The 22,881-nt window shown below is 56.4% G+C and overlaps 9 protein-coding genes across 9 annotated transcripts; 6 read left to right on the plus strand and 3 right to left on the minus strand.

The window, feature by feature from the left end:
* Positions 1 to 179: 179 nt before the first annotated feature.
* EX895_004664 (uncharacterized protein) lies at positions 180 to 2,255 on the minus strand (the record flags this gene model as incomplete). The annotated part of the gene is made up of 1 exon (XM_029885258.1): positions 180 to 2,255. One exon carries the CDS (start codon positions 2,253 to 2,255, stop codon positions 180 to 182), a length of 2,076 nt encoding a protein of 691 aa, XP_029738500.1.
* A 6,017-nt stretch (positions 2,256 to 8,272) lies between these two features.
* EX895_004665 (uncharacterized protein) lies at positions 8,273 to 11,299 on the plus strand (the record flags this gene model as incomplete). Its single annotated transcript, XM_029885259.1, has 1 exon — positions 8,273 to 11,299. The coding sequence occupies one exon, from the start codon at positions 8,273 to 8,275 to the stop codon at positions 11,297 to 11,299; it is 3,027 nt and encodes a 1,008-aa protein (XP_029738501.1).
* Positions 11,300 to 11,898: 599 nt separating this feature from the next.
* On the plus strand, positions 11,899 to 13,649 carry EX895_004666 (uncharacterized protein; the record flags this gene model as incomplete). The annotated part of the gene is made up of 2 exons (XM_029885260.1): positions 11,899 to 13,340; positions 13,421 to 13,649. 2 exons carry the CDS (start codon positions 11,899 to 11,901, stop codon positions 13,647 to 13,649), a joined length of 1,671 nt encoding a protein of 556 aa, XP_029738502.1.
* A 45-nt stretch (positions 13,650 to 13,694) lies between these two features.
* EX895_004667 (uncharacterized protein) lies at positions 13,695 to 14,298 on the minus strand (the record flags this gene model as incomplete). The annotated part of the gene is made up of 2 exons (XM_029885261.1): positions 13,695 to 14,124; positions 14,213 to 14,298. 2 exons carry the CDS (start codon positions 14,296 to 14,298, stop codon positions 13,695 to 13,697), a joined length of 516 nt encoding a protein of 171 aa, XP_029738503.1.
* A 587-nt stretch (positions 14,299 to 14,885) lies between these two features.
* EX895_004668 (uncharacterized protein) lies at positions 14,886 to 15,908 on the plus strand (the record flags this gene model as incomplete). Its single annotated transcript, XM_029885262.1, has 1 exon — positions 14,886 to 15,908. The coding sequence occupies one exon, from the start codon at positions 14,886 to 14,888 to the stop codon at positions 15,906 to 15,908; it is 1,023 nt and encodes a 340-aa protein (XP_029738504.1).
* Positions 15,909 to 16,535: 627 nt separating this feature from the next.
* On the plus strand, positions 16,536 to 17,039 carry EX895_004669 (uncharacterized protein; the record flags this gene model as incomplete). The annotated part of the gene is made up of 1 exon (XM_029885263.1): positions 16,536 to 17,039. One exon carries the CDS (start codon positions 16,536 to 16,538, stop codon positions 17,037 to 17,039), a length of 504 nt encoding a protein of 167 aa, XP_029738505.1.
* A 902-nt stretch (positions 17,040 to 17,941) lies between these two features.
* On the minus strand, positions 17,942 to 18,718 carry EX895_004670 (uncharacterized protein; the record flags this gene model as incomplete). Its single annotated transcript, XM_029885264.1, has 2 exons — positions 17,942 to 18,291; positions 18,379 to 18,718. 2 exons carry the CDS (start codon positions 18,716 to 18,718, stop codon positions 17,942 to 17,944), a joined length of 690 nt encoding a protein of 229 aa, XP_029738506.1.
* A 1,082-nt stretch (positions 18,719 to 19,800) lies between these two features.
* On the plus strand, positions 19,801 to 20,312 carry EX895_004671 (uncharacterized protein; the record flags this gene model as incomplete). The annotated part of the gene is made up of 2 exons (XM_029885265.1): positions 19,801 to 20,082; positions 20,205 to 20,312. 2 exons carry the CDS (start codon positions 19,801 to 19,803, stop codon positions 20,310 to 20,312), a joined length of 390 nt encoding a protein of 129 aa, XP_029738507.1.
* An 800-nt stretch (positions 20,313 to 21,112) lies between these two features.
* EX895_004672 (uncharacterized protein) lies at positions 21,113 to 22,342 on the plus strand (the record flags this gene model as incomplete). The annotated part of the gene is made up of 5 exons (XM_029885266.1): positions 21,113 to 21,262; positions 21,344 to 21,416; positions 21,512 to 21,668; positions 21,737 to 21,901; positions 21,991 to 22,342. 5 exons carry the CDS (start codon positions 21,113 to 21,115, stop codon positions 22,340 to 22,342), a joined length of 897 nt encoding a protein of 298 aa, XP_029738508.1.
* Between the last annotated feature and the right edge of the window lie 539 nt (positions 22,343 to 22,881).

Genomic DNA, 22,881 nt, shown 5'->3' on the forward strand with positions numbered 1-22,881 from the left:
ATCATAGACTTTGACTTGTCTCGGACCTGTCCCTCCTTGCATCTCGCTCATTTTTCATTCCTTTCGCACACCCATCGTCTCGCAACGTCAATCTCATCGCAGCATGCACACGAAAATACCAGAAGTCAGACGATGCTTTTCCAGAGTGATTTCCAAATGCAAGTCTGGCTCGGTCTAACTTAGATGCCAAGATAGACGGCAGAGATGGCGCGCAGTATGCGGTCCGCGTTGGACATGCGGGCTCTGGTGCCCTTGGCGATGTCGCCTTGCGTCTGAGCCTCGATGCGCGTGCCGATAGCGGCGTATACGGAGCAAGCGGCCTTCAGCCCCGCTCGCGCGGGTCGGTTTGGGATCTGCGCCAAAGCCGGGTATGAGTGGTCGTACAGGCCCTTAGAGATGTGGAGCAGACGCAGAGCGTACTTGCGCACATCCTGTGGTTGCACCAACGCCGTCTTCGCATCCGGACTCTTCTGCTTGGGAACGTTGATTCTGCCGGTGAGCAGAGCGTCCTGCATCCCGGCGTCTTCCTTGTCAAACACGTCGGTGGGCAGATAGCAGCGACGCAGCTCCACGGAATCCGGCACGATGTCGCGCGCAATGTTGACAAGCTGCAGACTGACACCCATGCGTCTCGCCTCGTACAGCAACGCATGCACGTCCTCGGCCTGCTTCAGATCTAACGTCCGCCCACTCACCTCCCGCTTCTTGGCCACTCCCGCTTTCGTTGTCCGTAACGTAATCTTCCTGTCCACCTGCAGGTCCAACGGAACTACCGCCCCGCACCGCCCCAGAATCACGCGCGTACACATCTCGCCCACCACGCCCGCCACACACTGCGAATACTCGACCAGATCATCCATACTCTCCAACCGCGTGCGCCTCTGCGCATCCGGATGCTCAAACAGTAAATCCATGCTGTAGCCTTGCAGCATCTCGTACCAGAGCCGTCGCGGGATGTAGCGCGTGAGCGGTGCGATGGATGCCGCGGCGGCACGCGTGTCCTGCTTGATCTTGTCCGGCAGTGCTACAGGCGCTAGCAAGACGGCGATGCGCTCGCTGACCGGCTCCTGCTGTTTCTTTTCCGCCCCTCCGCCGTGCGAGTCTGCGTAGATGGCGTCGACGATGGCTCTGATCACATCCAGGTTAGTCGACTTGGCTTCCAAACCCCGGGCGTCGTCGTCGACCAGATCGTCCGCCACGCGACAGAAGGCGTAAAGACAGCCCAGATCGGTTCGCAGGTCCCACGGCAACAGCAAGCTCGCAGCACTGAACGACTTGGATGCGGCGCGCAGCACTTGAAGCGAGGCAGCCAGATCGCGTGGCTCTACGCTGGCCGATGCGGTACTAGTTCCAGCAGCAACGGAACGACGATCCGAGCGCACAAACGCAGCCCACAGCTTGGTGTAGGTGTCCAACGAGCCGAGCGGCAGGTAGCTGGGGGAGAGTGGAGGAGTGTCGTCCGAGACGGATTGCCTGCAGATGGCGACGCATCGGTCAAAAGTGAAGCAGGCGCTGACAAGGATGAGGTTGGTGACGAGGAAGAAGAGCATTTCCTCGATCGGCAGGTCAGGGATGGGAAAGATGTTGAGCGATGTGGCCTCGTTGATGTGCCACGTTCCTCTGCGCAGAGCGTAGATGTCTGAGCACCACAGGTAGACAGTGGGTGCCAGAACGGACAGTGCGAAAGGAACAAGACCAGCACGAACTCCCATGTTGCGCACAAAGTCGATGGAACCCCATAGCAAAAGCGCAAGAGGCAACGAGGCCCACCAGGTAATCATCCCAAAGTAGTACGAGTGCGTCTCTGGCACTGCGACCTTGAGACCGCCCACAAAGCACAGCAGGCAAACCACCACCGCCGGCGTAGCGAGCCGGGTTCGATTCGAGGACGAAGGCACAACATAAAGATTGGGTAAGGCCCAGCGCGTGAGCAGTGTGCACCACAGAGTCGAGAGGAGGCTCTGAATGATGAAGAAAAAGTACTCCTCGACGGGTACATAGCCGATGGTGAACCAGATGCAGTGTCGATGGTAGAACCACGCACGATTCTTGACGATGAGGTTGTCCCAGGGTGTCGTCCACACGAATGCAATGATGGGCAGCAGGATGAGCTTGGCGCGGTCCAGCTTGGTGAGGAAGGGCCGAGCGACGAGGAAGAGCACAGCGCAGAGCGGGAGCGTCCACAGCAGGTGGAAGTGACGGTAGCTGAGCGTGCAAGCCGGCCAGTTCTGGCTGGGCTGGTAGAGCCTCGTCATGGCCGCCGAGGGTTGTCTGGACGTGCCAAGACGGGTGGGGCCGACGGAGGGTCACCCTTGTCGATGAGCTAGCAGGTAATCGAAAACGGAGGTCAGAGAACACGATGCATGATCAAAAGTGGAGAGCACCTGTTGCAAGCGCTGATGGTGTTGATGATCCCAAAGACTTGAAATCGCAGGCGCGCCCGACCGCCGGTAGAACCTTCTTGGAGGATTCAAGTGGAACACAGAGCTGAGAGCGGTCACTGGCTCTTGTGTTCTCTCGATCGGTCGGTACCAATGAATCGAGAAGGGCTGATGTCGGAGAAGGAAAGGGGGGCAAGGAGCGTCGTGGAATGATGCCTAGAACGATGAATTCCGAGACCAGCTTCGGTTTGGCCAAAAGTGTCATGTTCTTCGCCGCTTCTGGAATTTGCATCGACCGTCAGTAAGGGCTGACGAGGACAGAGAGGCTCAATTGCTAGGGTCCAAAACACAATGTCATAAGAGTCCGCTGCAGCATCCACAACGCGCGATGAGCAGTTCCCCAAAATGCGGGAAAATCGTGACATCGGCTGGACCGACAAACAAGGGTCTTCCATTCTGTTTGCGTCACAGAGCAGGAGCAGTATGAGTTCGACAGGCACGGGAAAGCGCACTGGAACAGGTGACCTCCTCCTGCCAATCCGTCGGAATTTTTAAATGGTCCATCGATCGGTCGCAACGTGTTGGAAGAAGGAATCCCCGATTTGGAGGGTGAGAGCAGATGCGTTCGGACGATCGCTTGCATAGATGATGACCGCCCGTTGCGCCGGCGCAGGAACTCGCGAACTGCAGATCGGGAATCATGTTCTTAGCAGCGATGCCCCTTTGCCTATGCCTCGTGCGGTTCGAGAGCGAGACTCGCAAAAACGTATTCGAGCGGCAGGCCTGTCGCCGTTCAACTGCGCGCGGCCTCCGGGCTCTCACACAGATGTCTCTGCCATTATAAGCACGGCGAATTGAGGTCAAGATCACCATCCCGTGCTGGTATCATGGGCGTGATCGATCAGCAATGATCCCCGGCCTCGTAGGATGGTCAGCCTGCGATCATCCTTGGCATAGCTGCGTCAACGTGAAGGAGGGGTTTTATCCGCAAGCAGCAAGCAGAAGCAGCCGGTTGCGGCACCGACCCACACGACGTGCATGTCCGTCCGTGCTTTGGCGCAGGATAGATGAGCATGTGAGCACGGGCATTCGGAGCGGTCCGCATACGGTATCGATCACAGACGGAGCTCGAGCTAACCAACTTATCGCGTGGAAAGGTGGTACGTACTGTATGGATAAAACGGATCCCGTCCCTTCCGCCTCGGCTCGTGGCTGCCGTTCGCGCTTTGCTAGATCTGCGACACGGCCACAGCGTATTTTTCGAGATTTTGTTTGCCAACGGCGAAGGACATGCCTAGGCGAGATGTCAGCTCATCTGAGACAAGCGTCATGCATCCACCGTCCGGCAAGCGCAGACCCGATCGTCATTTGCGACGCTGACCACGTCGAATCACCACATTTGCCGGTCTGAACGCGAAGCAACGGAGGGTACTTCTGAGCTGAGGATGGCCGGCTGGATGCGCCAGTCGCCATCCAAGCTGGTTCATACACAGCGCTCCTCCGACGGAAACCAGTGGGAGACGACGAGCGATCGATCAGCGGCTATCGGAAAATTAGGTGGTTGCGTGATGGCTGTATCATCGTCCAAAGTGGGCTTGCAGCAACATAACTGCCTATATAACCTCGGAGTTGATTTGCTTGCTATCAACATGCACCACGGCCCCGTCATGTTCCAAGACGGGAAACCTCTGCAACTCCGCTGCTGCTTCTACCAAGTCGATGCGCCGCGGAGTTTGATCGGCGACGAAAATAGTAATTGCACGTCGACCACTCGAGCCGCGACTAGCTTCATCTCGATGTCGTTTGCGTGCATTGCGTCGCCATGATACAGACGCTTGGATAGCAATGGGAAACACAACAGTGTGTGCTGGGGCACCGTAAAGCAACGACGCCAATACGTCAACAGCACAGAGCCGAAGAGCCGCTGCCGATGATTAGCGAGCACATCGACCGGAAGCTCGTTTACTTTGGTCGCATGAAACCGGTGAGTTTGCCTGATCGGTTCGGTGGGTCGATCGCCTGCTTGCTTGCTTGCGCCAACCTGGAAGATCGTTTTCATCTTCAGTCGGCTCTTGGGCCATCATGCTCTTCCTGCAAACAAATTCGTTCCATGGCCGCCTTGCAGCACTGACAACCCCCGTTCGGCTCTCTGTTCGGAACGGAAGCGTGCAACTCGCAAGGGCACAAAAGTACCGAACAAGGATGGAACGCTGAACACCAGTAGGTGCACCCGTAGACGGACCTAATATGCCGACGCCTGTATTAGGCAAAGTGAGACACGGACCGAGAAGACGAGGTGGAGACAGACTGCCTAGAAGGAGAGATTGGCGAGCCGAAAAGTCTAGACGGCAGGCAGCGGCGCCACTGCAGGTCACGCAGACATCAGAATTTCGCGACGGCGCCCTCGGAGATGCATTGCAAACGGGAGCAGCAGCAGCAGCAGCAGCAGCAGCAGCTCCGCAGCTAAGCTACGATTTCATTGCTCTCTCTCCCTTCCACTCTCCTTTCGGTGTGGAAAGTTTCCGGAAGATTTTTTAGACGAGGTTGGCGAGGCTGAGGACTGCTTAGGAAAAGCGAAATAGGACGACTTGCTCCGTGACTGTGTGTGTGTGTGTGTGTGTGTTTGTTACGCAGCCTGGGCGCCGGCCAAGACAGCTAGCAGCAGGCGAGTTGACGGCTTAGCCTAAATTTACGATAAATTGAATTTAGAACACACGCACACTACGCACACACACTACGCAAGAAGGGTCTCACACTGGCAATACACCCACAGTTTGCCGTGCAGACAGAGGTGCCTCGGCAGACCGGCCTCGACTCTTGGTCGCACTGTCTGCTTTGCCTACCATACGCAGTCCGGTCAATTCAACAAAGCCCAAGGCCCGTTCGCTGTAGGATATGGTTGGATCTTCAGGCTGTCTGCTGCTAATGCTGGTCTGCTGCTAATGCTGGTCTGCTGCTAATGCTGTCTGCTGCTAGCGCTGCTTGCTGCTTCATGACAACTTGCTTATTCCGGATGGACCCAGCTGATGAAACCCTTTTTTGTGTCTCCGTGTCGGAGTGTGGGTCGCGAACTGCACAGAGTCCATGTGAGACGCTGAGTGTACCGCTGCTGCTAGTGTGGGCAAAAAGTCGCAAGTCGTTGGCTCGTCATTCGCTCCACACAAGTCCCAGAACGAGTGTCGGTCCGCTTCGCCCATCCTTCTCAACCTTGTATCCTCGTGTCCTCGCGACTCGACTTTCCCATCTCCTACACTCTGCCGTTCCTCCTTTTTGTCATCGTCATCATCAACACTCCCTCCTAACCTCGACTAGGCTTCGGGTTTCGCTTCGGACCTCTGACGCCTTCCACGACCTCAGCTCGGCTAGCCAATCTCCTCGTTTCGCATCGTCTTCCCGGATTCTTAACCTGCGACCGGCCGCGTGTTCATCTTGTCCATCCCGCGCCTCCTCAACGCTCATTGCTTTGACCCGCTGTACCGAATCACTCGGTTGCCATTGCATTGGGTTCTGCTTCCCCTACCTTCTCCACGCTCCCTCCCGAGTGCTGGCTTGTCACAGCAAACACCTTCGTTCTTTCTGCCAGATGATAAGCTGAACATCGGCGCGCACCTCGTTCAACTAGCTGCGCTGCGTTGCGAACGGGCTTCCGTGCACATACACACACACACATACACACGCATACACTCTAAACGATAGCTCGCGACCATCATTGCCACTCTGATCCAATACCTTCTGTTCGACCCTCTGATCTGCCTTCAACCATGCATCGCACACCGGTCTCCGTCGCTTCATCCTTGAGCGTGGACCCTTTGCAGAGCAACTCGACTCGAGACAGTGCCCCTACCGTCAGCACATCATCATCCTCTTCGCACGTCCCCGCGGCACTAGGCATCGGCACTCCGCGTGCGCCTTCCAAGTCATTGGTCGAGCGGCTCAAGCTTTCCAGACATGCGTCGTCTTCCTCCGCGGCACCACGCTCCACTTCCAACGCTGACGGTCTCCACTTCTCCACTGCGGCCCCACCAACGCGCAACACAAGCGGATCTGGCTCTTTCCCCTCCATTCCTTCTTGGGGTCCACAGAGCTCCAGCTTGTACACACATTCGCCCAATGGTCTCTCCACAGCACGCAGCACTGGCTCCCTCGGCTCGGCATCCGCTTCCACTTCTTCACGTAACTTCCTCGTGCCGATCGGTGCTACAGGTGCGCGTCAGAAGCTCTCCATCTCCAACGCCTCGCAGCGGCGCAAGCTCGCTCTCTCCGAAGACACCACGCGAGCCGCTGACAGTCCAACAAGCCCGCAAGCGAGTCACGATGGCCTCGGCTTCAATCGCTCATCTTCCAGCCTGCATAACCTCGCTGAGCTCAGCGGCGGCACGTTTAATCCTGGTTTCAGTCGCTCCTCTTCGGTCGGCGTTCTCCCGTCTGCGGTAGGCTCTTTAACTCCCGACGCATCACATCCTACTTCGAAACCGGCGCTGACACCGGCAGAGCTCGTGCAGCAGGCTGCTATGCAGCGCCTCTCCTCGCAGCGCATCATGCCCTCACCAAAGACACGCAGCGTTTCAAACAACTTTGTGCCTACCCGTTCCTCGTCAGCGCGGCCCGTTCCGGTCCCACTTACGTCGCCCTCACCAATGATAGAGCGCGAACAGCCTTCTTCCTCTGTCACCTCGGCATCTGTCGCCTCCGAGCCCCACGCAAGACCTTTGCTTCCTAGCTCCACTGCTGCCGCCTCTCCCTCCACTCCACTCACCGTCCCAGATCCAGCCGCATCGAGCCTCGCGCCTCAATCCCGCAAAGAATTCTCCGCACCGCCCGCCATCGCTGACACCGTCTCGCATCAGCCCGAGGTTCAGCAGCCCGCTGCGGATAGAATGCTCTCCTCAAGACCTCTCACCCCCGCCGAGTCGTACAAGCGTGCCATGCTCGGGCGTGACGCCGAGCGTGCAAAGTGGGCATCCCGCGTCAATGCCACATCGCCAAACCCCGCGTCCTTGGCTCCACAGGCATCTGCACCCACTCTGGACCTCAACCTGCCCAATTCCAGCTTTTTATTTGACGACGACCATACCGTCGCCAGCTCGAAGGATCCAAAGGTGACTCCAGCTCTTGCTGCGTCTGCTCCTCTCTCAAAGCACGACGGCGCGAATCCAGGAACGCATCATGGCATCATCCAACCTGCACAGCAATCACGGGATCCATCGACACCGCCTCCCAAGGATGTCAACGGCCGCCGCATAGCAGCCTTTGCCAGCGCCACCACTCCGCAACGAGAATCCGAGCTGCCCTCCTTGCAAAAGGCGTGCGACGATGCCATGATCTTGCAGACTCGCATACATTCCAGCGTCAGCGACGAGGCCGCCAACGGCGGTGTTGATGACAGCAACGCCGATCCTTTTGCAAAGCAGGACAAGGACAAGGATGCAGCGCGGTCCTATCTGGCTCTCCGTGACGACGACGACGACGGCATCTCCCGGCCTCAAAATAAGGCCACGCCGAAGGAGGAATCAAAAGCTTTCCTTCCTCCCCGCCAGCAGGCCCAGCAAGAGGCTGCATCTGCTCCGATCAAAGTACCTGCCCCAATCACCGACGCACCACGAACCCCGCCAGCCAACAAGAGCTTTGTTCAATTTTCTACTCCAGAACAGAGCGCCGAGTCCTCGAACGACCTCACACCGTCACGCCAAGACCGTCGGTCATCGTCGTCATCATTCCGAGCTGTTGAGACGAGCGAAGGTGTGAATGTACGCCGCCGCCCAAGCATTCCACGCGAAACGTCGCTCCAGACATTGCGATCACCGCCTCACAAGCTCGAGAACTCGCCCGACCCACGCGAAGAGGCAGCTCTGCAGGCTGGTGCATCTGCAGCTTCCACAACTTCACCCATCATGCCGGTTTCGGGAGTCAATGCCAGTGCGAACACCTCGAAGCTGTCCAGTCGTGCTTCGTCTGCGAGCGACGGCGAGCGCACCGTGCAACCGGCTCCCGAAGAGGGTACGGCCGACGCAACCCGATGGAGACGTAGCCAAGAGGCGCTGCCCGCTTTGTCACCTTTACAGCAAAGCCGCTTCTCAGAGGCCAGCACGGATTTCTCCGACTCGCGTGCCCCCACTCGCAACGAAAACCGCTACTCGGGTCTCGCTTCTAGCATTTCAAGCCATGGCGCCCTCGAGGAGGAATCGAACGACGCCCAGCTGCTTCCTGCCAGCGCTTGGCATGAGGTCGAGAGCGCTCTGCGGCGTTTCCGCGATAAGTCTGCAAACGCCGCTGCGGATCGTGGCAACCTGCTGCGCGCCGTGCTGCTGCCTTTCTTGGCCCTCGAGGCAGAGACAGCTACCGTCGACGTGATTGGTGTCGGCCCCTATCTCATGGGCAAAGCTAGGCGGGCGCTTTTCTTCGACTGGATTCGCTCGCTGCTGCTGGAGCTCCAGCATGTCCAGACCTCTGCCGATCGTGGAGCTATCCTTGAGAGCATTGCCTGCATCATCGAGAGCCGCAACTTTTCCGCCTCCATACTCAGTGCCGATCCAGAAGACGAGGCCCGCTTCTCGTCGGTCTTCGGCCATATCTTGTCGTACGCCATCGGCGAGCTCAACAAGAAGGGTGTCTATCAGAACACGCTGATCTTTTCGGGTCGCTTGTTGGCCGTTGCCTTTTTCAGAGTCAACGGCGTCGCAAGCAAGTTGTTGCGTGCCCTGCCCGTCAATCGCTTTGCCCTCGAGCGGGTGGCGCGAGAGTTTGAGTGGCAGAAGAAGAGACCCCGCGATTTTGATCGATTTGTCAACCGCTTCCCTGCTACGCTGCGTCAGCTCTGCTTCAAAGACTCTCGCGACTACCTAAAGGTGCTCGACAACGAGACCGCTGCCGGCTCCACCAACTTGGGCGACTCGCCATCGACAGAGGACGACCGTTTCCTGGTGTGCCAGCCCGAGGTGGAGGTCGAAATGTCTGGCAACTGGCTTCGTCGGTGGCAGTCGGATGACTCAGAGCTCTTCTTCAGCTTCTGCCGCAGCTATCATCGCCAGCTTGCGAGCTTGTTTGCAAGCTCCAAATCGCTCGAGAGCGTCTCCAAGTACTTCTTCGGCGGACCCGGTTACGCGCATTTGGCGACATGCGTTCACCAAAAGTGTCTGGCTCTGGTGCACCGTGTCATCCTGTCCGTCACCACGCTCTCGTCGCAGAAGAACTTCAATCCCGCCGGCGAGACCGCTAACGTGCTCTCAGGAAGCACCGCGGGTAAGCCACGCATCCTCGAAGCGGCCAACCGCCGATGTACAGCGATTGTCGTCGACATTGTGCGCGCACCAGCGGGTACCAACATGATTTTCGCGCCCATGCTGGGCCTGCACATCAAGGCACTTATTAAGCGGACCTCGTTGTACGACGTTCAAGGCGTCTTTTGTCTGCTCGATTGGCTGGACGGAGTCATCAGCCACATGGATTCCAACGACCTCATCGGCGAAGGCCTGATCGACGTTTCGTTCATCATCACCACCATTGGCATGCTGCTCGAGAATGCCGATCATGCGCTGGCTCTGATGCGCACCATTGCCTTCTGCTACGCCAATTTTGGGGTATTGACGGCGACGACGGAGAACCGCATCTACTTTTGCGAACAGATCTTGCTCAAACCGAGCGTGTTCCATAAGCTGTTTCTGTCGTGGTCTTTCACCATCCGCGCCTACTATCTGCACCTTCTCGTGTTCCGACTGGCTCGCATCCGTGACTTCCCATCACCCAAGGATGACCCGAGCGGTAGGACGGCGGTACGCGTGGTGCTTTTGTTCAACCACCGATTGGAAGCGCTGCGAAAGAGGCACAATTTTTTCTCGCCTGAGGTCGACTCGAGCTCGGACGGAACCAAGTCGGAGGATGGCCGATCTCGCAAGTCGGGCACTTCAACGTTCGTCAGCACCATCAAGCGCGCCTCGACGGACGGTGGTGCCAGCTCCGAAGGCAGCGTCGAGGGACGTCCTAAAGCGGAAAAGATCATGGGCATGACAGCGGTAGACCCGAGCGCTACGACCGCAGGCAAGAACGTCGAGGGGAAGAAGGTGTCGCACAGTAAGACCAAGAGCTGGCTCAAGGCGTTCCGTAGCTCGAGCAAGCAAGACATCCGGAGCAGCGGCACCCAGTCGCCGCGCGCCAACCAAGGCAAGAAGACACCGGCGGCCGAGTCGGACGACGACAGCAAGACGATTGGCAGTTCGCGTACGACGCCGCGAACGTCGTTCGAGTCGACGAGCTCGGACGCCATGTCAGATGTCTCGACGCTGGCTGGCAGTGTGCGCGGTGGAAAGACGTCCAAGAGCAGCACCGCGTTCGAGTTCGATATCAAGCAGCAGCAGCAGCAGCAGCAACAACAACAACAACAACAACAACAACAACAACAACAACAAGCACAGCAACAGTCGACGCGCACGTCGTCGCAAGGTGTCAATAGCCATGGACCGGGCGGGGCAGCCAATGCAGCAGCTCTCACGCCCACGCATGACGCCGGTATTGCCAAGGATACGGTCTTTGACCTGCAGTCGACTCATGCTCAGCACCTTCCGATGCCTGGAAGGCCGCCACAGTCGCCTCGCATCTCGAAGGCGTTCTCACGTCGCGTCAGCATGCTGCCAAGACCCGCTTCCGAGCTGGTAGCGGGCCTGGACGAGGGCGACGACGAGCAGGTGCCTCCGATGCCAGATGTGCCGGCGGAGCACTTGGGATTGGGGCTCAGCGGGGTGAATGGCGACGCTGAGGTGTATCCGGAAATGCTGCACATCTACGCGGTACAAAGCTTGCGCGAGTACGAACAGACGGTACAGGAACACGACGAGTTCTTTGCGTCGCTGCCGGAGGACGAGTCGACTCAGGTGCCTCGCTTGCCCGTCAACTGGCCTGCCATGTGGTCTTCGAATGGAGAGTGATCGGCTCATTTGTGTCATCACGGGATGCCCTCGTTTCAATTACATTACGGGAGTATGTATTCCATCTTTTTCACTTGCAACGTACAAAGCTTTACCAAGGTATCATTGTGTGCAGACGGGGAGATCTGTGTGAAGAGAAGAGGGTTGATGTCGTGTGCATTGCCGCGGGGAGGGATTTGGTATTTAAGTTCGTGCTCGGTTAAACAAACGGCGGCAGCGGGGAGTGGGCAGCTGGCCTTTGGCTTTCAGAACTAGCAGAGCTGTGGGCGACGAACGATTCCTTTTCCAAGCGTTGATGAAAGAAAAAGGAAGGGTTTTGTTCATTTTGGAGATCTTGGTTCCTCAACGCCGAGTTAACATTAAGTTATCGTCTTGTAGTAGCAGAGCGTGTGAGAGGAAGCGAGGAAAGTGGAGGAATACGGCTTTTGCGCGATGCCGAAGCGAGACGGCTAGAGGAGGGAAGGACTGTCACACGGCTTGGATCGACCGTTGGATGGTGTAGCCGTGTCTTGGACGTCGTATCGTTCCTTCAATCCTACTTCTCGACGATCGTCCATGTCCAAATCCACTTCATTCATCGACACCTTGCTGTTGAGGACATGATGGCGTCTACACAACACTCCGCGACAGCGCAAGATCCCGAGGCCGGGGCGCCGGTGCAGGATACCAACTTCGCCCTCCCGACATCTGCCCCACCCACGACTTCCAACTATGGCTCGACACCAACCACGGCCTCAGCGCTAACGGCGTCCAAGCCCACGTCCACCTCGTCGCGCGCCGTAGCACCCGACCTGCTCCGCGGCCTCATCCTGCTCCTCATGTCTCTGGACCACGCAGCGCTGTTCCTGGGCGCCTGGTTGCACGGCACACCCAAACAGTCCGAGTCCGCAGGCACCCCTTTCACGCGCTGGAACTTCAACACCGCCTACATTAGCCGCACCGCCACGCATCTGTGCGCGCCCGGATTCTTTCTCCTAATGGGCATGGGATGCGTCTACTTCCACCGCTCGCGTGCCAAGATCGGCTGGTCGCGCAGCAGGATGGTGTGGCATTTCACTGTGCGGGCGATCGCGTTAACGGTGGTCAGCGAGGTGATGGGCGCGACCATGATGCGGAGGTACAACATCTTGGTGTTCAACATCGTGCTGATTGGCCTGGCGGTGGATTATTTGTTGACGGGGTTGCTGTGTTTGGTGATGGATGCGACCGAGGGTGCGGTGACAAGGTGGTTGGATGCCGGGTTGGGGGAGGCGGTTAAGCAGCGTGTGGATGGTGAGACGAGGCCCCTGCTTTCCAGCGACAATGGTACTTTGACGGCGGCGACACTGACGGCTCCATCGACGCGATCCCAAACCCTCTCGTTCTGGCTGCACAACGCCGTGCTTGCCCTGCTCACGTACATCACCATCTTCTGGAATGTCTGGCTCTCACCCAACGGCGGACACTGCCCCCCAACCTCGCTCTCCCCCTCTCGCTCTCCCTCTTCCACCGCACCCATCGAACTCCTCGCACTCCTCCCCGCCACCAACACCGCCGCCAGCGCAGTCCAGCAATCCGCCTCTCCACCAGGCTCCCACCTGGGCGCCTGGTTCGACTTTTGGTTCTACCCCGTAGAAAACGAATGGGTCGTGTCCGGCTTCCCCCCGCTTGCCTGGATCTCGTTCTGCCTGTTCGGCATGCTCTACGCACGCATCATGCTGCACAAGCGCTGGACGGCGCGAGCGGTAGTCGCCTGGAATGTCGGCGTTGCCGCAACGCTCGCCTTGCTGTTTGTAGCGACGCGGGTGCTGCATTTCGGTAATCTCTCGGAAGGCTGTTTGCAGATGGACGAGCAGCACGCGAGACCGGATGCAAACCAATACTTGGTTAGCGTTAAGAGCTTCTTCTACATCACAAAGTACCCGCCGAGTCCGTCGTTTATGTTTTTCACCATGGCGGTCAACTTTGCGATGTTGGCAGTGTTCAGCGCGATTCCCCCTGCACTGGCAACGGCCATCCCGGGGCTGATGAACTATGGCGGTTCGGCGTTGTTCTTCTACGTGTAAGTCTGACGATGCGATGCTTCAGAGAAGAGAAGCGACTACTGACGACTGCATACTTTTGTTTCGTTTTGGTTTGCAGAGCACATATGTACCTGTACAGGCTGCTCTCGATCCCCGTGCGCTACTTTTTCGAGCACGAGTTGGAGGACAAGCCGCCGAACGAGTGGGAGCGCACTACGGGCGTGGGCAGCACCGCGCCGTTCTGGATCACGTGGGTGGTGGGGTTGCTGTTACTCAGCCCAATGTGCCGTGCCTATGGCCGATTCAAGGCCGCTCAGTCGACCGATTCGCTTTGGCGCTTTTTTTAAGCAGAGCCCTTCTCTGCAGTTGATTAGATATAGACGATTTCTGCTTCATGACACCTCGACGGCGGCGAAGACCTCGGCCTGATAGATCGTAACACGCCCATAGTCGTCTGTGCTTCCGTTGAGTTCGAACCTCAACCAATCGGCCTGTTTTGGCACGGCTGGCAGACTGCTGCTGAGGTCGAAATACTGCTTGGCGTTGGTATCCTTGGGGAACAGGTCTGCTGCGACGGGCACCCACGTTTTCCCGTCCTGTTCCGATGCGACAATGTTGAATGACATGGGGCTGAAGCCTCCTGCGAACGTGAGCGAGAGGCTGTGCAGCTGTTGTAGCGAGAGAGGTTGGGGCAGTTTGAACGAGAGCAGGTAGCGTGCGGAGGAAGGGTCGCTGTTCGGTGGTAGGTTGTCAGATGTCCAGCAAGTCTCGGCTGAGCCGTCGAGCATACACTTTGCGTCTTTCGAGGTGCCGGATGAGACCCTGCAGGAAGAAGTCAGGGAGACGATGAGCAAAGGTGTAGAGGACCAGGGCTCGGTGATGGGCCGCAGCGGGAAAGACATCTACTTACTTGACCTTGACTTCGGTGGAGAGGATGTTGACTAGTCTTGAGCCTGGTGGAGCTGCAGGAGCGCTGAGTGTCGGAGCGACCGTCATGATGAAGATAGGATGTTCCGATTAGGTGTGGTAGAGAGAGAGGAGCAACAACAAAAACGATGCACATCACGCTCCACTTTTTCTTTCTTCTCACGTCTCGCAAAAAGCACAAACACGCTCGACCAAAGGCTTCTCAGCGCAGAAAAATTGGACCCTGATTCTTTCTTGCATCGCGGTTCACCTTCCAACTGCATTCGGTCCACACACATGCTCGTCTCGCCGACAAAGCATTCGCATCAAGTTGGTGTGCAGCGAAGGGCAGCTCGAATAGCAATCAAGCTTCAAAGGCTGGACGGCCGTCTGGATCCGATGGCTGTATGATCGGCTTGAGCCGTCTTCTCCCGTTGTTCCCACGCTCTGGTGCACGGACGCCATTTCATTTGGTCGCTCTTCTTGCTGCTGCAGTAAGACCCACCATTGCTCTCAACGCGCTCAGCGCACTCAAAGGGGGCAGCGCACGAGCACATGAGCTTCGGTCAGTTTGCGACTTCCACTTGAAGCAATCTTCTCGTCTCCTCGGCCAATATCAAAACGATTACGCCCAACAATTCGTCCCATCTCTACTCGAGCACGAGGAAGCAGACCACATGGGCAAGGTCAGCAAGGGCGGCTACTACGCCGTCCAAAAGGGCAGGAAACAAGGCATCTATCGCACTTGGGCCGAATGCGAGGCTGCCACCAAGGGATTTGCCGGCGCGGTCTTCAAGAAGTTTGACAGTCAAGATGCGGCTCAAGCCTTTGTCCAGGCTGATGGATACGGTGCATCTTCGTCTGCCAGCACCCGCACCAGCGCAAGCACAGTAACCGGTACTTCTCGGCCCTCGTACCATCCGTACGCCACCACGGCTCCGTCCGGAAAGAAGTGGGACAAGTCAACAGCAGCCGCACAGGACGCTTCCGCACCTGCTTCCGTTCTGGGAAAGCGTCCCTCGCACGCCGAACCAACATCGATGAAACGGCCCCACTTGGACACTGTCTTCCCTCCAGCTCCCGCGACAACTTCCGGTGGATCTAGCTCGCAACGCAAAAGCGTAGTCTACTGCGACGGCTCGTCGATAGGAAACGGCAAGCACAACGCGCGCGCCGGGTGGGGTGTGTTCTTCGAAGACCCCGAGCTGCACCATCTGAACGAATCTCGTCGCCTCCCTGGATCCGCCCAAACCAACAACCGCGCCGAACTCATGGCCATCATTCGCGCCATTCAATTGTGCCCCAACGATGGGCGTCAGCTCCTTATCATGTCGGACAGCCAGTACAGCATGAACGCCGTCGAAAAGTGGTTGCCGGGTTGGAAGAGGAGGGGCTTCAAGACCGCCACAGGGGAGGCAGTGCAGAACCAGGATCTCATTATGCTGCTGGACAAAGAGCTGGGTGAAAGGTATCCGCGCCCGAAGCTGGAGTATGTCAAGGGACACGCGGGCATTGATGGGAACGAGACTGTAGATCGGATGGCAAAGTACGGTGCGAGTCTGCCGCAGGATGATTCGGCGGACCTGGGCAGGAGGTCGACTGCGCCTGAGAGCCGTGTGAGGCATGTGGATCTGCCTGCCGGCTTGAAGACCGATGCTTCAGTAGTCACTCCTACGGAGGCGCCGGAACAGATGGGTTAGTTGGTAGAGCGGCCGAGCTCGACCCTCACGAGAAGGTCTGTTCGAATGAAATGGTCAAAACACCTCGTCGCATGACGACTACAGATCTGCTTGAGGCTAGCCTCGTTAAGAGCTAGTTCAGTATCGAGGATCATACTGCAGACCGGAAAGTCCTGCCTGTTATACCGTGAATCCTTGACGAACCGACACATTCCTTTGTTGTCACACGCTCTTGCAGCAGGACAACAAAGGGGACACTGTCGAAGTCCAGCCTGTGAGCCTTAATTTGAGCTTGCCGTGCGTAATTGTGCACTCTTCAAGCACCCAATGGACTTCATGTGATCTTGTAGAGAGAGAGACTGTTCGCCTGGTCCCTTTGTTCGCTCCCACGGCTTTACGCCACCGTGAGATGTCCAGCTCTCGGGCTTTCTTCGCTGCCTGGGCCGATCAGTTCAGCTCCCACATTGAATTGCCCCCATCCAAACTTGCTTGCGTGACTGGTGTGTCAACTACTGTATCTCTTCAACGCCTATCGTTGCATTCTCATCCTGACACCACACCACTTGAACACGGCACAAACACTCGTGCTTGCACCGACATCCATCCTAATACGCAGAACTGATCGCGTAACGCGAGTCACTGTCAACAATGCGAAACTTTGACGAATGGGAAATCCGCCCCGAGACCTACAGGAAGTACATCTTTGTATTCTGTGACGGCGCCTGCATCGGCAACGGACGACCAGGAGCGCGGGCTGGGTACGGCGTTGTCTTTGCTGATCCCAAACTTCGCCATTGCATCGAAGCCGAACGCCTGCACGATGGCCCGCAAACCAACAGCCGAGCCGAAATCCTGGCCCTTATCCGATCCGCAAAGCTTGCGCCCGACGACGGTCGTCAAGTTGTCATCTTTTCCGACAGTCAGTACGCTATGAATTGCGTCGTTCGATGGCTGGATAGGTGGAGGTGCAACGGTTGGAGGAACACCAAGGGCGGTATCGTTGCAAATCAAGATCTCATCGAGAAGCTCGCCGAAGCGCTCGACGAACACCGTGTCCGCCCAGTGCTCCAGTACATCAAGGGTCACTCAGGCCACCAGTGGAACGACATGGCTGATGCCTATGCCAAGGCAGCTTGCCGGTACGACAGCTAGAATCATCAGCGTATCAGAGCGAGGATGTCCACGCAGCTCCACACAAGCTTACGAGCCCGAAATGTAAAGCATGTCGACCTGATGGGCCGGCTGACGATATATTTCGGCCACTTGGACGAAGCCATCGGAGCAAGTGGGATGATCGGTGTGTGCGAAAGTGGTTCCACGTCGATTCAGCCGCATATCTTGCTCACGTGAAGGCGTTGAAGTACCATGAATGAAGCTGTTCAAAACTTTGTGCGTGCTTGTGTGATTCGTGGTTAATGCTCAGTTCGGGCAGCATCGTATTCTCGTTGGCGCGTCAGAACAGAGGAGTGAGCTGGATGTGCAATTGGGGCCTAATATTTTTGCAACGTTGTCGTGCGTCTGTTGGTCGAAACCTTAGTGTAATCATACAAAGGGACAACCCGGAAGTCCAAGAGCGGGCAGCCGGTTAGCTTGTTCGCCAGACGAACGTCCTCTCTCGACTGAGACCCCAGAAGCCAAGAGAGGCTGCGATTTGCGCACACATGCTGTCAGACGCTCTTGCAGGCTACAAACTACCACTCGCGCTCCAACGGCAGGATCGTCTCGCGTGGCCTGCCAGTGCATAACAAAGACCTCATTAAAAGACACGGTCAAGTGTTGGACCGTCGTGACTCTCATCTGGTGATCGAGCACGTCGATGCGCACTCCCGCAACATCAGAAACGGATTCGCCCACCATATGGTCCAACAGGGATGCCACAGCTAGTACGTTGTGCTTTTCGTTCTCGAGGCTCCCCCGACTCGACACCAATTACACAATCTCAAACTCATACATGAAACCAGCCCACAACGTGACGTTCGCATTGATCTCTAGGCGGCTTAGTCGCTCCCATCCGATAGCTCAAACGTAAAGAGTCTGGTTTTGAGAGAAGCAATTTACGAAGTGACCACCAAAACAGTGAACGCAGCAACGACAGAAATAAATCCCAAATCATTCAAGAGCGTGACAGCAAGAGCACCAGCTGCGGCATTCGGGCGTTGATCAGGCTGGAACGTTCCAAAGGAAGACGAAGAACAGTCGAGACGTGGGAGTGCATCGTTGCTTCGGTCGGATTTGGCGGTGGTGTTGGTCAATTCGTCGTCCTTGTCCTGCGGCAAGACGATGCCCGGCGTTTGCAGGTAGGGCTGGATCTGACTCGGGATGTTCGTTTGACCTGAAGCTGAGTCCGGAGGAGTGCCCTTCGGCTTAATGGTGAATTGGGATGAGGTGTAGAGAATTTTGTTTTCTATTTCCGGACATGTACAGCGATAGTCAGCATTCCCCTTCCCTTCTGCATATCGTTTCTGCAATCACGAAGGCGTGGGAGACTTACGCTTGTGGTCATACTGACTAGCATTGACAAACATGACCGCGAACCCACTCGCCGCCGACAAACAGGGGATATACACCATCGCAGCGTTCTCGGTCCCTTGCACAGCGTTGCCGATCGCAAAATCGTCGTTAAGTAGCGTCTTGTTCGCATTGGTCAGCATGATGGTGACAGCACGCGGATCGGTAGCATCACTCTTCCACGTCATGTTGTTCCAGCCACATGCGACCCAGTAGTCGGTGGGACCGGGGAAGGTGATTTCGAACGCAACGGTTGAAGTCGTGGTAACAGCGAGGAGGGTGAGCACGCGGATGATGACTGCGAGGCAGGTGGTGCGAAACATTTGGGTGAGATGGGTAGAGCAGTGGAGATGCAAAAGGCTCGTGGCACTGAGGGGCGGGAAAGGGAAAGGGGTACGAACGCAGAATTAAAGGGCCAGGCGATGGCAAGGAGGTGTTATTATACTTCCTGAGCCACGGCCAACGGGTGAGAGGTGAAGTGGGGAGGTTGCTATCTTCTTTTCGGCTCGAGAGAGAGCACAGTGGTGTCACAACATTCAACTTATTTGCCTCCATTCGTTCGTCAGCAAGTATCTGAAACCTCATCTCAAGACTCAGCGGCTGTTGCCATCCGCATAATTCTGAGGCCGCATGTCCAATACCCCTTGGTATCAAGGCAAGCTCAGACGCCATCTGAGATGACTGCGCTGCAGCACCCTGTTTAGCACAGACACAAGGACATGCATCGCCCCCTACATGATGAACCCACCTCTTCTGTTTGACCGAGAGAAAAAGGGCACCACCAAGTGTCACAAGACATGCCTTATTGCTCGTACTTCATAAGGAGCTCGCGGCAATGCAGAGGATGAAGTGTTCACTCGAGGCAAAGCTCGGAGCGCTTGCCGTGTGGCTGCGTAATGCCACACACATGCCATCGCTAACGTCGAGGCCTGGGCAAGTAGGCACTTTGTCCTTCGGACCGGATTCAAACCTTTCCGATCTCATCAAAGCAGTGCATGCCGTTGCAAATGCCTTGAACTCTCTGCAATGCGGCTTTCTCTAACGGACTCTGTGCCGCAAGCGCCAAAGGCGGCAAGGCGACAACGTCGACATGCGGACGTCTTGAAAGGAGGTACGGCTTGGCAGGGAAAGCCTTTTTACATAGTGTTAGAGTTCGAAATGATTGGTGTGATTAGCAACAAAAAAAAAGTTTTCACGTGATGTAACCTCTTTTGAGAAGCTTTGGAAATTTTGAGCCAAGAACGGACCCTTGAACTTTTTACTCCACTCTCGACCAACTTGGTATCTTTGCACCATCCATCCCTTGACGACGACGGCACAACGCAGCACACCTGGACTCCAAGCGTACACCTGTCTTTCACGCATTGGTACTCCTAAGCAGACGTTCAAGCGCACCTCGATCGTCATGAGACTTCTCACACATAACCTGCTCGCGTGCCACGCCAAGGCATGTCAAACGACATCGAACAACTTCCCACTCATCCTCAAAGACGTACAGCTCGAGCTGATCGAAGCGGAATCCAACGAGACGTTCATCAAGGGATTTTTGCCCAAGCTTGACTGGCCAGCGCTGGTCAAGACTGCGAGAAGCTTGGGTGACACTTCGTTGCCAGACCAGGGACCGGACCCTTCACAGCCGCTGGAAGACGAGGCGCTCATCAAATTGTTACACCATGTTCTGCTCGAGGTGCGTATCCGACGACCACTGCCGCCAATGCTGGATATTGGAGCTCTCGGTGGTAGAAGCAGTGTTGAGAGGGAGAAAATGACTGACCGGAGAGTGTTACCTTGCCTTGTTCTTTCTTGCAGATTCACGTGGTCGAGGGCCAAATGATCTGCCCTAACTGCCAACACATCTATCAGATCCGCAGCGGCATTCCAAATATGCTGCTGGCTGAACACGAGATCGGAAAGTGATGCGTTCACTATCAGTGCAGCACTATATCGGGTGCAGACGCCGATCTAAAGCACGCTAGGAAACGCATCCGCGACGTGCGCTTGAACGGCTTCGCCGAATACCGTTCAGCACCTGCGACCGACACGAAACGCTCTCTCTTCTTTCCAACCTGCAACTATCTTGTACTTGTACCGATTCTCTTGCTGCTCAAGTCATATGATGCAAGATCAACCTCCATTCTGCGATGTGTGTGTGCAGCGCTAGTGAACATGGCTTCTGATCGATCTGGCGCATCCGCCGCGTGTTGCACGCTCGCAGTCAAGGGCATACTATCGACCTTGACGAGCGAAAGCGCTTTGTGAGTAGAGGTGCTGGTGTGATGCGAGCGAGGCAAAAAGCAGTGGTGAGGGACATAGGAATTCGAGAATCGATCGGGCCCGATTCTGAGAGGGGCGCTTGACAGCCACGCGTTGGACTTTTTCGAGCGAGACAGCGGCGCAGTGACCAACAGGCTAAAATCGCGGTTGGAGATCAACACACGCTGACCCGCCTCCTCCTCCACCTTCCCACCCAAACGCTCAGCATAATCATCTTGAGTGTCGACTCGCTCATCCACCAACGCCACGCCGAACACCCTACGTCTTACCTACATCGGCAGCATATTCACCCAATTAGCCTCCAAACAACCAAACTCTACGCCACGGCAGGGTTCATTCCCACAGTGACAACCGCAGCACTTCGCAGTCAGCCGTCTCCGCCGTCAAATCCACGTTCAGCAAACTCCTTCCTGGAGCTTTGACACATTTGGAAGGACAACGAGATGGCATCATTCTTCTCCTTTTCGTCGCCAGTCGACGTTGACGTGCGTCTGGACGGCGAAGATGCTCGCAAGCAGGTCGAGATCAAGATGGACAAGGCGGGTAAGGAAAAGTGCCCCATCTACTTTGATGGCGAGAGCGTCAAGGGATCGGTGAGTATCCCCTGCAACCTGCTAGCTGAAGCCATACCCGGGCGAAACTGACAAGTATCACCTTCGTCTTGTAAACCACAGGTATCTGTACGAGTAAGAGACGGCAAGAAGCTCGTACATGAAGGCATCAAGATCGAGTTTGTTGGCAGTATAGGTATGTTTCCCTTTCACCCTTACCACACTCAAGTAGCTAGGGAGTCGCGCACTGACACTGCCCAAACGATTTTGCTTGATGGATGGTGCTTATAGAGATGTTCTACGACCGCGGCAACCACTACGAATTCCTCTCGCTTGTCCAGGAGCTCGCATCACCGGGCGAGATGAGAGCCGCACAAAACTTTGACTTCGAGTTCAAGAACGTCGAAAAGCAGTACGAGAGCTACAATGGCATCAATGTCAAGTTGAGGTACGTCGCATTCCTGACTTTTTCAGCAGAAAGAAGCGTAGCTTTGCTGACCTGCTTTGTGGATGCAGGTATTACATCCGAGTAACGATATCGAGACGGTTGACGGATGTGGTCAAGGAACGCGACATCTGGGTGCACTCGTATCGCATGCCGCCAGACTCGAACAACGCCATCAAGATGGAAGTGGGCATCGAGGATTGTCTGCACATTGAGTTCGAGTATAACAAGTCCAAGTGAGTCCGCCTCTCCCGCAACCACCACTGAAGTCTCGCCATCCCATTGCTCACCTCATCTTGCTCCCCATTCTTTGTGCCGAGGCCAGATACCACCTGAAAGACGTGATCGTTGGCAAAATTTACTTCCTGCTCGTGCGCATCAAGATCAAACACATGGAGCTCTCGATCATTCGGCGCGAAACCACGGGCGCGGCGCCCAACCAGTACAACGAGTCGGAAACCATCACCAAGTTCGAGATCATGGACGGCGCGCCCGTCCGCGGCGAGACCATCCCCATCCGGCTGTTCCTGGGCGGCTTTGAGCTGACGCCGACGTTCCGGGATGTCAACAAGAAGTTCAGCACGCGGTACTACCTGAATCTGGTGCTCATCGACGAGGAGAACAGGCGGTACTTCAAGCAGCAGGAGATCACGGTGTTCAGGATCCCGGAGAACTGATGCGCCGTCGTAACTTGTATTCGCGATCAAAAATACCCCCCTGTTTTCAGCTTGCTGTCCTTTTGGCGTGTTGTGTTGGTGCGATGCGTACGGGGGATCAGACCGCGGATCTGTGAGCGGGAGGCTTGCGTGGCCAGATGCAGCAGACAAGCACGAACCCCTCGCGCCCCGCAGAATATGAGGCGCCACCAACATGCGACTATCCGTCTCCTTCTAGGACAGGCAGGCAACTTCACAACCCATTTGACAGGAGAGGCTGGCAACACGCCTTCATACGAGGTGGTGCGAGCCTTGTACTGTTTCACTTGTACTTCTGGCAAAGTGGTCGCAGACTGCCGCTGAGATGAAGTGTCTCTATAGCAGCAGCCGGTCCGGCTGCGAGGATGGGCAAGGCGAGCAGGGCGAGGTTGGCCTCTTGTTTCTGCGTCTCTTCGTGAACATTGACTTCAAACACGCAGATCCTTCGCCAGTTTGATCGTCATCGAGAGGTTCGAGCTGAGGAGGAACGATTACCAGCCCTTCCACTGGCGCTGACTCTC

This window comes from Sporisorium graminicola, chromosome SGRAM_4, assembly GCF_005498985.1.
Source record: "Sporisorium graminicola strain CBS 10092 chromosome SGRAM_4, whole genome shotgun sequence".
Taxonomy (NCBI): Eukaryota; Fungi; Basidiomycota; class Ustilaginomycetes; order Ustilaginales; family Ustilaginaceae; genus Sporisorium; species Sporisorium graminicola.